The 13,276-nt window shown below is 51.2% G+C and overlaps 1 protein-coding gene across 1 annotated transcript; it reads left to right on the top strand.

Annotated features, from left to right (window-relative positions):
- Nucleotides 1-6,880: 6,880 nt before the first annotated feature.
- On the top strand, nt 6,881-11,223 carry col-26 (colonial-26). The gene is made up of 2 exons (XM_952986.3): nt 6,881-9,005; nt 9,068-11,223. Exons 1-2 carry the CDS (start codon nt 8,218-8,220, stop codon nt 10,518-10,520), a joined length of 2,241 nt encoding a protein of 746 aa, XP_958079.1. The 5' UTR covers nt 6,881-8,217; the 3' UTR covers nt 10,521-11,223.
- Nucleotides 11,224-13,276: the final 2,053 nt, after the last annotated feature.

Raw genomic sequence — 13,276 nt, 5'->3', positions numbered from 1 at the left:
GTATCAACAAATTTTCGCATGCCACGAACATTGTCCCCTTTTCGGTCAGTCGCCACTTACTACCTAAGGTACCTAACAACAGGACATCAGATCAGGAACATCTCAAGGAAGAAGACTACAAGGACATCTTACCTCTATATATATATATATATTGTCTCAAACAGTGCGGTGCTCAAGCTCTTCCCCACAAAGCACAAGCAGACATAATCAGCACCCTAACGAACCCTCTTCTTTTTTTTTTTTTTTGGTTTTTTTTTTTTTTTTGGAGGAAAAAAGCGATATGGACGCACGCTACCTCCCCTCCCCTGGTTCGGTACCTACCTAGTCTGTCTAGTCTCGACGTGATTTGCTATATAAGGTACCTTATCTACCTACTTCGCTCTCTCCTCCTCATCCATTCATCTCTCCACTAACTAACTAACGCGTATACACACACCACACTACACTAAAAAGGCCGGGATGAACCGCCGACCTATTCTGGAGGAAGGAGAAGAGGATGGGGAAGAGAGATATCACTTCCGTATATACCTAGGTAACTTTTTTCATGATCTCATGTACGTGATCTAATTTACGTGTATTCCTTAAGAGGTAGGTACCATCGATAGGTAGGTAGGACAAGCTGGATTCCGGTTAGGTACCTCCAGTTAGCTACCTAGCTAAGTAAGTGTGGCTTCTAGACTAGGTCCGGCCGGTCGTCTTGTGCCCCCCCCTTCGCCTCTCTCTTTCTCTCTCTCTCTCTCTCTCTCTCTCTCTCTCTCTCTCTCTCTCTCTTTCTCTCTCTGCTTGCGCGTCATTTGGAGTGTATATGCAACGATAAGAGGGAGGGCGGGGGGAGGGCAGCAAGGGTCTCATGAGGTAGGTAGGCAGGTAGGTAAGTGCACAAAAGAAAATGCCGCTATGGAAGCTAGAGGTAGTCGAGTTACAGTCGAGGTGTTTTTATTCACGGCAGCATCGAGCGGGCCTGTTATTTTTTGTGTACCTACCTACCCGGATGAAAAAAAAAAGGGGGGAGGGGGGGGGGGGGGGGGTAAAGGCTAGCTGCTTGGTATTTATCCAAGTAAGAAGGTGAATGATGATAGACAGATCATCTAAAGGTGGTGTCACTGGTGGTATGGTCTGATGTACGGATAGGTGAAAGAAGGTACCTAGAGAAGGAGAGACGAACACTCGACGCCATCTGTACCTCTATCATACTGTGTGTGGTTAGAGGTAAGGATGACATAACGTAATAGAAACGATAAGACCTCATGTCAACGAGACCAAAGATTCTCTACCAACACTCAGCATGAATAGCATACCTAGGTAGCATCGAGCAAGATACAGTACCCCAAGTGAGCACCCCAAAATTGGCACAAAGCCGGAGGGAGCATCAATGACAGATTTGAAAGGGGCTCCGCACGGGGCTTGCTTCAGACTTGACTAGCATGTCGGAGTGTCGGAGTGTTGCTGTTGTTGACCTGGGATCGAGACATCAGACTGCAAAAGGTACTCCTGGGACTGGACCTGATAATCCAGATGTTCTTGTTCTCTTCAACAAGGGACTGTGTATCTGAGGCACTGTGTACCTGATGTGAGCGTGAATGTACCTGCAGTAATGGGCCTGACATTGAAAGGTCCAGTCCAATTGGAGGTTAGACAAAACTCTAAGGTACCTCTAGGTAGTAACGGATGCATGATTCGACATGGCTGGAAGGAAGAACTAATTCCAGTATCCACACCCTTTTTTCTTTGTGTCTTCCTTGGTCTTGGTGAGTATGCAGTGCAGTATAGATCACCTTGACCCTGTTCGTGGATTTTCTTCCGAGAACGATGCCGGTATGAATGTCCTCCAACATGCCGTGTCGTAAAGCATTATGCAAAGGAAGGAAAGGAGCATCGGCATGGCATGTCAACGGCCTAATCCAACGATTCCCTTACCCCAGCGACTGACCGGCCTCAAGGTCCTTTGAAACACCGGGGTATCAAGGAGCTTCCTATTTCGTGACTTCAATGTCCAGTGTCACAAGCATGGAACGGGTCAACAGTCTGGGGGCTCGCGTATCTGTTTCTAGTTGATGTTGTAGATCCATGTAAGCAAAGGTCCGATGTCGTCGACTTGTTTTAAAGCGAGGTAGTAAATAGGTACGTAGGCTATTATGTTGTAAATACCACGAGTGACGGCCGAGATTTCCCTTTCTTGTCACCTTTCCGGCGCCATGTTGGACACCGTGAAGAGCTAGAAGCATTCCAAGCAACAACGCCGAGGCCTTAAGCCTCATAGCGTGTGCGCCGTTGGATCTGGAAGGTAAGTAGCCTAGGGGAGAAAAGATAAAAGGACCGACTCGACGCTGCGGAGGTCCTGCGAGTAGTAGTGTAAGCGGGCGAAGAAGATGATTGAAAGGGGCAGAGTGTCCTTTTCCTCCTGAATGCCCCTACACATGAAAAATGCATGTGAATGTGGCTTTTCTTTTCGCGACCAGATCTGACCCCAGACTTTTTAGCGACCCCTTGATGATATCTCCCCCCAGCTTCATGGGGTTGGTTTTCGATCCGAGGTGGAATCCATCCCCGCACCTTCCAAGAACGATGTCGCGATGAAATATGCATGGCAAGGAGAAATAGGTTACAGCCGGACCTGCATTGCAGAAAAGAGATGGAAATGCGGGGATAGCGCGGTCGGAGGTTTCATTTGATGTGATTAGGATCTTGGAATCTCGGATGGAAGAACCGTTGGACGACAAGCTTCTACACTAAAATGAAGGCTAACACTTCCAGATCTGGATATTCTCCTCGTTTACTGCGTAGTCATCGGTCCGACAGCACTGATACTACCATATGGCGACATTAGCCAAGCAACAAAGCCCTTGGAATTGACTTGCGACGAAGGAGGAAAGCAACAAAGTGATGAGAACGTGACAAGACACAAGACCAAACTCCAGACCCTTTTCTGCATCCCCAGGTTGTGCGATGCGACGTAGGTCAACGAAGCGCGGAGTAGAAGTTTAGGATGGCCATGCAAGGTGCCTTTCGGCATCATTGTTCGAGAAAAGAGGCCTGATTTGCTAGCCTTGGTCTTTGTTCAATATAGCATGCAGCATTTGGGCGCGGAGCACCGCAGGAGAAAGTGGTCATGAACGGCTTGTGAATTGGTCATGGGTGTGAAAATGGGACAGGGGAGAAGCGGCACGGCAGATGTTACAGATGTGCGTGTGTGTGTGTGTGTGCGTGCGGCCTCTTCACTTAAGCGAGCTGACGTCTTTCTCGCTTCCCCGCAACCAAATCATGAAGTCTGGGGAAATCCCTAAACAGGAAGTCTTGAGATAACAGGGGAAGAAACATTTGTCCGGAGACTTCCGCGATACCGGAAAAAGACGGCAGACGTTGTTGATGGAGTGACGGAACCGATGCCGTGATGGTGTGAACAAAGTGATCCCCGTTCCGATCGAGGAAAATATCCGACGGAGACAGCCGGATGGGCCGTCGTCCGATGTCACTTGTCCGGAAACCGGGTGTCAATCTGGAGATGCTGGTGGATGATGAATTGCGCCCTACTGTGGGAGTCCAAAGACAAGAGTTTTATCCACTGTGTACTGAACAAGAACAGGAGACACTGTCTGAACAAGGCTGCAAACTTGGTATGTAGGGTGGCGTTGCAAGGACCTGCAAGGCTGATCAGCCCTGTCGATATTGACTTGCCCCTTTCCCGAGTGTCGGCGCCCCGAAACATGTCGGATATCTGCTGCTTGTCAGTTCTCTGGCACCGAAATCTGGAGATTTGGAATGTGGGAATCCGGGGTATCGTAACTGAAAGCAAAAGCACTGGTCTGATGCGTCCTGTTCCAAGAAAGGTTAACACCGCATTGTGGTTTGCTGCAAGTACTTGGCAGCCTCATCGGACCGATTGTGGAGCTGTGAGGGTCCCTGAGACAACGGATGTCCAATTGGTCCCTGGACTACAGAGTTCTCCGCATTCTCACGCAGCCATACCCATGCTCCCACCCATTTCGAGAACTTTGTTGAACAATGACCCTTGGCTCAGTGACTGGTGGTGCTTGGCGCCCAGCCCCGTGTGCGTGATGCCTGATTCTTTTCGCGACAAATGTTATGTAATGCCCACTTTTCTTGAGACGGCCTTTCCGTGTTCCGAAGGTCGGCAGGCTTCTCCGTTTGGGAGTACGGGTCCATGGTCCAGTCTTGGGGAGTTCGCCAGTATCTGCGCTGCGTCAGACTGCGTGGTTTAGTCTCAGTGTCTCACAGAACGGTGCTGACAGAAAGCTTGTCAAGCCGTTGACCATTGTCGCACCATTGTGCATTGCCAGGAGATCTCCAAAAACCGGGGAAGGAAGGAAGCGGTGGTGCGTTGGCTGCGTGGGGATGGATTGTTCCATGGGGATGGTGATTCCACAGCGTGCACTTTACAGATGGATCCCACGGATTGCCCAATCCGACGGTGAGACAGGACAGGGCAAATGAAACGCTGTCCTTCTGTCCATCCTTGGGCGGGTGTCCAACGTAGTGTAATGGAAGGTCTTGCCCTGGAACACGATGGGCTCCCGTCACGGACAGGCTTGCTCGTCGCTCAACTTCAACCTGTAACAGCAGTGTGTACGCGAATGTTGGGGTTTGACGTGTCTCGCAAAATGGCATCTCCTAGTGTGCTCTGGTGAAATGAAACTAGACTGGACTAGCCTGGAAAAGTGCGGAGAGCGTTATTTTGGCCTCGCACATCTCGCAGCGTGCCATACCTGAACGAGTAAAGCCAGGGGGTTGTGTGGGAGAGACGATGTGGGTGAGGTGCCAGCTGAGAAAAAGCTTGGCTGGCTTGGCGGGGATGAGAGAGGGGGAAAAGCAGAGCGGGCAAAAACCGGATGAGTGGAATCAATGGAAATGGAAGCGACGGCATCGTCAACGGCGCACCATCTGACAAGTGACACGACTATCACTGGACAGCGACGGAGGCGGTGATAAGTAGCCTTGCGCGGTTGCGAGTGAATTGCTGACTTGGGAAATGAAATCCGGGGTAATCATGGAGAACAGGAAATGCAAGGAGGGAGCGCTTCTCAGTTGCGTTGTGGTTGCGTGGATGGAAAGTGGCCTGTCACAGTTCCACTCGCAAAAAGTGAGAACTGGAGAGAGACGAAGGAAGTGGAAGGTTGAGGGAGACGAGCGACGGAAGCAGCCGAGAAGCCAGCCAGTGGAGACTGCGAACTGCAGGAATTCCAGTAACCCTGCCTTTTGATTGGCGCATCAGTCAATCAACCAGTTCTCTCCCATAATGCACGCACAACCCCAGTCCCAGGCAATTCATTCATTGCAGTCCCAAACAGACGAGTGAGTCTGTGCTCATGCATCCATCGATTCCACATCTTGATAGTTCCACTTTGCTGGCTTCACCAGCAAGATCAGGCAGGCCGGGCAAGAGCTAGACAGCCCTCTTTTTCCCTCCCACTTGCCCATCAACTTACGACGGCGTCAATCCGTCAAGGGATGCGGCACGACAATACCCGATTTCTGTGTCCCGAGTCGGAAAAGAGGAATCCGGCAAAGGGTGTCCCGTTTTGCTGGCTGCGAGATGCGGGAGCTCTCAGAGCCATGCTGAGTGAAGGAGTTCAGGGAATCAGCAAATTTCCAGGACAATAGTGGGCGCGGCTTCGTATACTGGCGCCGTTGCTGCGATCGAGATTCACGATATCGAATCGACCAAAATGAGGTGGCTTTTTTGTTGTTCAGATACGCGATGAGCTGAACCCAGCAGTGTCGCTAATAAGTATGCTTTGCTCAATGGCAAGACATTGGCTTTGATTAGGGGTTCGCATACCCATTGCATACCCATTGCATACCCATTGCATCACCACGGCATCCCTTTTTTTGTTCTTGACCTAAGCAGAAGGATGGACAGCCACGCTAGTGGACGACGGGTTCCTGAATCACCTTGACCACGGGCAGTTCTTTGTGTATTGTATAGGGTCTCATTTCCACATTGTCCATCGTCTGGCGAGCACGGCAAGCAACGCACCGTGGTACAATGCATCTCCTCTCAAGATTCATTCCCGCTACGTAGTCTTACAGGGAAGCCAACTGGCGTGGTCGTGGCATGAACAAACATGAGGCTCTACGGTGTGTTCTTAACTTGCCGTGGGCAAGAGAGAGCGCATGATGCCGTTTCTCCAGTCCGAACCCCCGAGGAAACCCGACTGACTGACTGCAAGGCTTACGATCGATCGTGAATGTGATGGAATACGGCACCTCCGCTCTGCATAAACAGCCCGTGCTGGTAGTTTGATGATGGGCATCAACCACGGTCCCTCAATGACCATGAACGATCCCCGTTTGGGACATCCGACGAGGAAGTGAGGTCTGAACCATTGGCTGCACAGACATGAAGTGGAAATAGCTTCGTTGCGTAGTGCAATTGAATGGAAAGCAGAGAAGTGGAAGTTGTGCAAAAGGCCAAACTAATTAACCCACCCAACAGGGGGGGGTCTTCGTTTAACCCATGGATCCGTCGTTCATCTCCTGACGCCAAGACCCACCATGGGCGCTGCTCCACAACGTTCCTGCCAATCCTAGTGCAGATGCCGCCTCAGCCTGCCGCACACTCCTTGAGGTACAAGACAAGGCACGATACAAGCTCCGACTGCACACTACTGCAGGCGGCAGAGGTACCTGCTGCACTCGAGAACCTCCCGCTCCCGTCTTCCACTGTTTGTGCAATGTGCAGTGCCTGATGGAGCGCGTCCGTCGCCCGCCCAGCCGCCGCCGCCGTCCAGATGTGTGCGGGTGCGGGTGCCTGGTCCTGGCTCTTTCCCAGTTTCATGCTATCCACTCTTTCGCTTCTCTTTTGTCGCCCTCATGTCCACTCACGCACTCCCCTTTGCGCTGATCTCCCTTTTGCCCTCTCCACCAGTCCACCTGTCCAGTCCACCGGCCGCGCCTCAGCTTTCTTCAGTCCAGAGGGGGAAAAAAACAGAGATTTTATCTCTGTCCACCGCACTCGAGACCCGTGCATTGCGACACTTAGCAAAGACGCGCGCGAGTCATTGCCTAACTCCAACCCTTCGAGAAGCCTTCCTTTTTGCCGGAGCTGTTTCCGCGACTACATTAATTGTCTGTTTGTTTTTGTTCGGGTTTCCCCATTGCCCGTGCATTTTTGTTGTTGTTGCTCTGGAAGCCACTCACTGCAAAGGAAGGAAGGAAGGAAGGAAGGAAGCAGCAGCAGCAACAGCAACGGCAGCAACAGCATCAGCACTCAGCAGCAAAACAAAGAAAAAGAAAGAGCAGGAAGACTAAGGACTGGACGGAAAAAAAGCAGACGAACGAAACGAGGAAAAAAAGAACCTAACGAACCACCGTTCATCAAAGTCCCGTCCAGTGCTCTTACCTACCTAGAGGTACCTACCCGACACTACCTACCGCCCGGCCCAAAGCAAGCACGCACGGCACACACCCGACCGCCGACGCCAGCACTGAAGACCTGACGCATCGAAAAGCCCCCCCCCCCCCCCAGCAGCACTACTCTGAGGCGCCCCAAAACCCAAAAAGCAGCCAGCCGGCACCCAAACCCAGAAAACACACGCCAACCTAACTTCTCCAACCGACCGACCATCCCAACTTACCTTACCATCCCATCCCATCCCATCCTCCCGGCACCCTCCTCCACACAAACCTCGTGCGACGGGCCGATTCAACCCCAGACTGCATGCGATTGACTCTGGAGAGTCTCCACGATCCCGCTTAGCTGCCCCAGATCATCTACAACCTTATTGTTTCTTTTTCTCAAATAGGGCCGCATATGTCGGCGCTGGCTTGAAGCATAGCACAATTTCGCATCCAGTCTAGCTAGCTTGGCTTGTCTGTGTCTGTCTGTCTACCTACCTACCTAGCCAAAAGCGACCTTGTTCTTCCCTTGTCCACGGCCGGCCCACGCTGCAACCAACTGCACCTCATACCGAACGACGGACCGATCCAAACGAGGAACCGCGATAACATCATACATACCCACATCGATACCTACTACATACATACATACATACCTGACCCTTCCGTCCAAACAAACAGCACCACTCGCATCTCGTCCCATCTTTACGCCATACAAGGGGTCCACCGGTGCCACCAAGGGCCGCTGCCACGGACACCGCACGACCGCTACCTACTAAAAAAAAGTCCGTCCGCGTACCTTGCCTTGCACCGACCAGTAACACGACGGACGACAACAGGGTGGGCTTCAAATACATCGCCATGTCCACCGCCGTCAAACGCGCGTGCGATGCCTGTCATCGTCGCAAGGTCAAGTGTGATGGCATCAATCCGTGTCGAAATTGCCACGCCTCGCAGTTGACCTGCACCTACAATGCCATCCCCCAGAAGAAGGGCCCCAAGGGCTCGCGCGCAAAGGTCATCAGCGAACTGCGCGAAACACAGCGACAAACAAGTCTCTCCGCCAAGGTCCAGAACCGCCTGAATGGCATCAACAGCCCGCCTGCGAGCCCGAACCTGGCCCCGACTCCCGGCCTCCTCACGAGCGACATGGTCAAGGAATGCATCGATTTCTTCTTCACCAACATGTACACATCGATGCCCATCCTAAATCGCCAGCGACTCGAGCAGCAAGCCCTCTACGTCGACCAGAGTGTCGACACATACTGTGTGCTTACGGCCCTATGCGCCTTCATGTTCCTGCAGCCCGGCATGCCCATGCCCGGTGGCGATCCCTACAGCTTCGAGAACATGCCTGGAGCCAACATTGTTTCGAGCACGCTACTGCTGGAGGAGACGCTTCGTGTCCGCAAGGCTTTCGAATATTCCGACAACCCGAGCCTCAACACGTTGGTCACCAGCTACTTCCTCTTTGCGTGTTTCCACGGCCTCGACATGCACGAAAAGGCCTGGTTCCATCTGCGCGAGGTCACCACAATGGCGCACATTGCTGGGATGAACAAGGAGGACACGTACTCGCAAACGCAGTACGACATTATCGAGTCGTCTCGTCGCAGACGGTTGTACTGGCTTCTTTTTGCCACGGAGAGGTATGTCTTTAACCCCCACGCCATTCGTCCTACGTTGCCTCAAGCTAATGGATCCTGTGTAGAGCCTATGCCCTCCAGCGACGTCGGCCCTTGACCCTTGAGGCGACCATCAACCCTCCTACCATCAACGATGACAACACCGAACTGCTGCCCCATCAGCTCAACGGTTTCTTCCAAAAGGTTAACCTGTTCCGGGCCTTTGACAACACCCTTCTCCCTCTTTGGAACAAGACAAGAGACGAGTGCGCCAGCTACTTCAGCGGGTTACAAAAGAGCTTCGATGACATTCTCCCAGGATATCTCCGTGACGAGGACAACCAGCTCAACGAGATGCAGATGAACCAGCAGTGGCTCAAGAACACGTCATGGCAGTTGACGGTGGCGAGCGGAAACAGCACAGAGGCCGGTCTTCCTTACCCATATCCGGTTGATATCGCCAACGACTTGCTTCCCATGGTTGCCAATTTCCCCGGCAACCTCGGTCTTCCTGGCTTGACCTTGATCGAGAAGCTTCTCGGCATCACCTGCACTCTTACCGACGTGCTTTCCAACCAGCCATCGAGGCGGATCCCCTTCAAGGTGGGCCCGCGTGAGCAGCTTCACCAGGTCCTGAACGTTCTTTCGGTGCTTCGCTCTGGTGATCACCGATTCCTGCCGCTTCTTCTCGGCAAGGTCCACGACTTCATCCCTACGCTGGCGAACCCGATGCTCCAGTTTGCACCCGAGCAGCCCAACCTTGGCCTGCCTCCTTGCAACATTGACATCTTTGATGGATTTGGCAACGCTGGCATGGGTCAGCCTGCATGCTTTGATTACGACGACAACAAGTTCAGTCTTCCTCGCATGGACGAGTTGAGCAATGACTCTGGAAGCCCTCACGGAGGACATTCCAACAACGACATGAGCTCTCCATATGGCAACTCCCCTTCCATCATGTCTCCAACCGGTCAGATGGACATGCACCATGGCCTCCCTGCCGAGTTCACCACATTACCCGAGATGGTGATGAGCCCAACAAGCCACGCGCCACCGACAACACTAGGTGCGCCCAGTAGCATGACCGGTCAGCAGTCGCATCACGGTCACCACCCATCAATACCCGCCTTTGCCAATATTAACCAGATGCAAGGGATAAACACGGGGAACATCACTTCGGCTCCAAACCTATCAATGCCACAACCAATACGCATGGGCCAGGGGATTAATTCTGGGATCAATAATGGCATGGAAAGCGGTATCGGCCTGGATCACCAAGCCATGAACATGAGCAGGCCACCACCTTCCCAAAGAGCATCTCTCTCTATGGGGCCAGGACCTGGGCAACCAGGAGGGCCACAGCAAATACGGACCGTGGGAGACTTCCAAGCACTGCAGCGAGCGAACACGGAAATGCCCATGGGTGGGGCGATGGATTCTCTGAGGATAAACACCCACTCAATCGGCGGGAACCCAATGGATTACAACTCATTACAGCAGCAGCAGCAGCAGCAGCTTGGGCAGGTCCAGCATAGGTAGCAACGCTAGAACTGGGGAAGCCGGGGAGGCTTGAATTTTCTTCGTATCTACTCTGCTTTACTGTCTAATCATTGCGAATCAAGCAACGCTTGACTGTTTTCGGGTCTTTTCTCTCTTTTGTTGTTGTTTTCACTTGACTACACATATACACGCACGCACGGCGCTCGGGAAACATGGCTACACATTGCTAGTCATTCAAGCCTAGAGCTGCTTGTTTTCTATGTCATTGACTACTTAAGGCGTTCAAAAAGGGTGTTTGGATCATTTGGCTTCTTGCACAAGGAATTGTTTTTAAGCAACGGTGGATTGTATGCTGAAAGGGTTTTCCCTGGTGGTAATGGTGGGGGGAGGGGGAGGCTTTTTGACATTTTTTCAACATTTGGCTTTCCGAGGTGTAAAAAAGGCGAAATAAGTGGGAAGCGAACAAAAGCCCAAATACGTGTAGACATTGGATTTATGGGTTTTTTGAATGGTTGTACGGGTATTTGGATGTATGAAGTATTTGATAGCTGGAAAAGGGAAAGGTATTGTTTTTTTATGCTTACTTGGTGTATTTGCTCGTTTACATTTGGATTTTTACACTGTTCTATAGGAATTGGTTGGATAAAATTGGATCACCTCTCTACGTCTTGCAATTGATACCTCCCGATCAAAGAAGAGCAACTACACTAAGCGGCCGTTAGATAATATAGTAACCTGGACCGCGTTTCTCAAGGTACCTAGGCAACGGGCAGTTCTCGCGAACCCTGCCTACCTCTACCTTAGTCTCTCCGGTGGTTATGTTAATGTTCACACTGGGGTAGGTCGTGTAGGCAGATACCCTAATTGTACCTAGGTAACCAACTTTCAGAAACACAACACCGAAGGACACACACGACGCTCAGAAACCATAGTGCACACAGACTGGACGCCGAGTATGTCTAGAGAGAGGTACACGCCGGGCACCTCGTGATACCAGATAGGGAGGTAGGTACACAGCCTTACGCAGTTGCGTCACTGCTGCTGCTGTTCTTATTGTACTCTTGGATACCTCCAAGTAGTACCTACCTAGCTTGTCTTCAAATCAGCGGATGTGTTTACATAATGGCAGTGAGGTAGGTACCTAGCGGTATGTACCTAGCGGTAGGTACCTGGAGGTATGTACCTGGAGATAGAGGTAGATACTCTATGGAGAGAGAGATTGGGAGGCGCGAGTGACATATGGATGGATGGATGGATGGATGGATGGATGTATGGTTGGTTGGTTGGTTGGTTGGTTGCAAATGCTTTGCTATAATGGGATGTTTCTCTGGTTTTCTTTGCCTGGGTGGAGATTTCGAGAACGGCTGGGAGTATCTTTTGAATGAAACATCCCTCTCTTGACATATATAGGTAGGTTGCGGGGTTTGCTTCTTCAAGATAGGTAGACTTACCTAGGTAATGAGGCTCTAGTGGCAGCATTCGTGGATGACTCCCAGCTCGAACCTACCTCTAGGTAGGTAGGTAGGTAGGTAGGTAGGTAGGTAGGTAGGTAGGTAGGTAGGTACCTACCTAGGGAGATATCTGGTGTCCGCTGACATCGATCCTCACGTACCTACCTAGGTAGGGAACAGGGGAGAACAAGGGCAGGCATGGAAGCAAGGGTCATTCTTATGGGTACGCTAGGTAGAATAGAATGCGTCGATGTCTCTGGGTAAACGACGACCTGCCTGGTGCTTGTGAGGCTTTTCATCATGTTCCTTAGGCGAGCCTGAAAGGAAGAAGAAGGTGGGACAGGAGAGTAGGTACCTAGCGTAACGCACTTAAGATGGAAAAGAGGGGGATGAATAGGTAGCCAAACTTACCTCTTATCGAACATTGGCTGAATATTCCCGAGTGGCTTGCTTGGCTTGCTGACGACACTCTTCCCTTCCTTTAGTTGTATTAGTGAACACCAAGAGGTAATCGGGGAGCGACCTCTAAGGATGGACGAATGTCGCATCTAGGTAGGTAAGTGCATTCATTTGTCTAACCCTATCAATTGGTGAGATCCATCTGTTAGGAGGTATAGGTACCTAGGTAGACTAGAGGTACCTGACAGGCGGTCTGGGAGACCGACAAAGACGTTAGCTTTCGAGCAATGAGCAAGGAGCATGGCGTTAGAAGGAGATAGGTTGGGCCTTTCTTGCCCCAGACGTTAGAAATTACCACCCACCCATCCAAGCTTGTGCAGCAAAGAGACTTAGCACAAGGTGGTGGTTTAGAGAACCCGAATGGTCAAACTTTCCACTCCTGACCCGTTGTGTGACGTTGATAATAGTATATGGGACGAAGTGAGGTCGGTACAATGAATAGAAAGTGCGGAAACATGGAACCTAACTTGATGATCTGAGGGAGCAGGAGCAAATATGAAGGGAACCCAAGAGGTCTAGTGTCGAGTCTTTGTCCTGGTGCTGACGACGCCGTTGAGCATCAAGTTCAGTCTGCAATCATCGACGGTCAATCTGCAGCTAGTTGGTGCCGCGGTTAGTCCGTCAGCAGCTTGTTCGCTCGTAGGCATGAATCTGAAATCAACCTCCTTTGAAGGCTACATGTAGTTTCGCGGTAAATGAATTTTTGACTGTCAATGTGCTAAGTCTTGGCGTAAAACTTGGGGTTTTTCCTTGAAATTAAAGCTCCTTGCCTACATTAGCAACCGTTGTTGATAACAATAATAAAAGAGCTTTAACTTTAAGGAAGAACCCTAAGTTTCACGCCAGAACCAAGCATCATGATAGGTACCTAGGACTTCTTTTGCC

Source organism: Neurospora crassa, linkage group V (assembly GCF_000182925.2).
Source record: "Neurospora crassa OR74A linkage group V, whole genome shotgun sequence".
Lineage (NCBI taxonomy): Eukaryota > Fungi > Ascomycota > Sordariomycetes > Sordariales > Sordariaceae > Neurospora > Neurospora crassa.
Note: the sequence above shows the minus strand (reverse complement) of the source record. Positions and strands in the feature narration are given on the sequence as shown.

What these genes read in the sequence shown, in the direction of transcription:
- col-26 (XM_952986.3), top strand. Translation starts at nt 8,218, where the DNA reads ATGTCCACCGCCGTCAAACGCGCGTGCGATGCCTGTCATCGTCGCAAG. An exon ending in CTTCTTTTTGCCACGGAGAG is followed by an intron (nt 9,006 to 9,067) that starts GTATGTCTTTAA and finishes GATCCTGTGTAG; the next exon opens with AGCCTATGCCCTCCAGCGAC.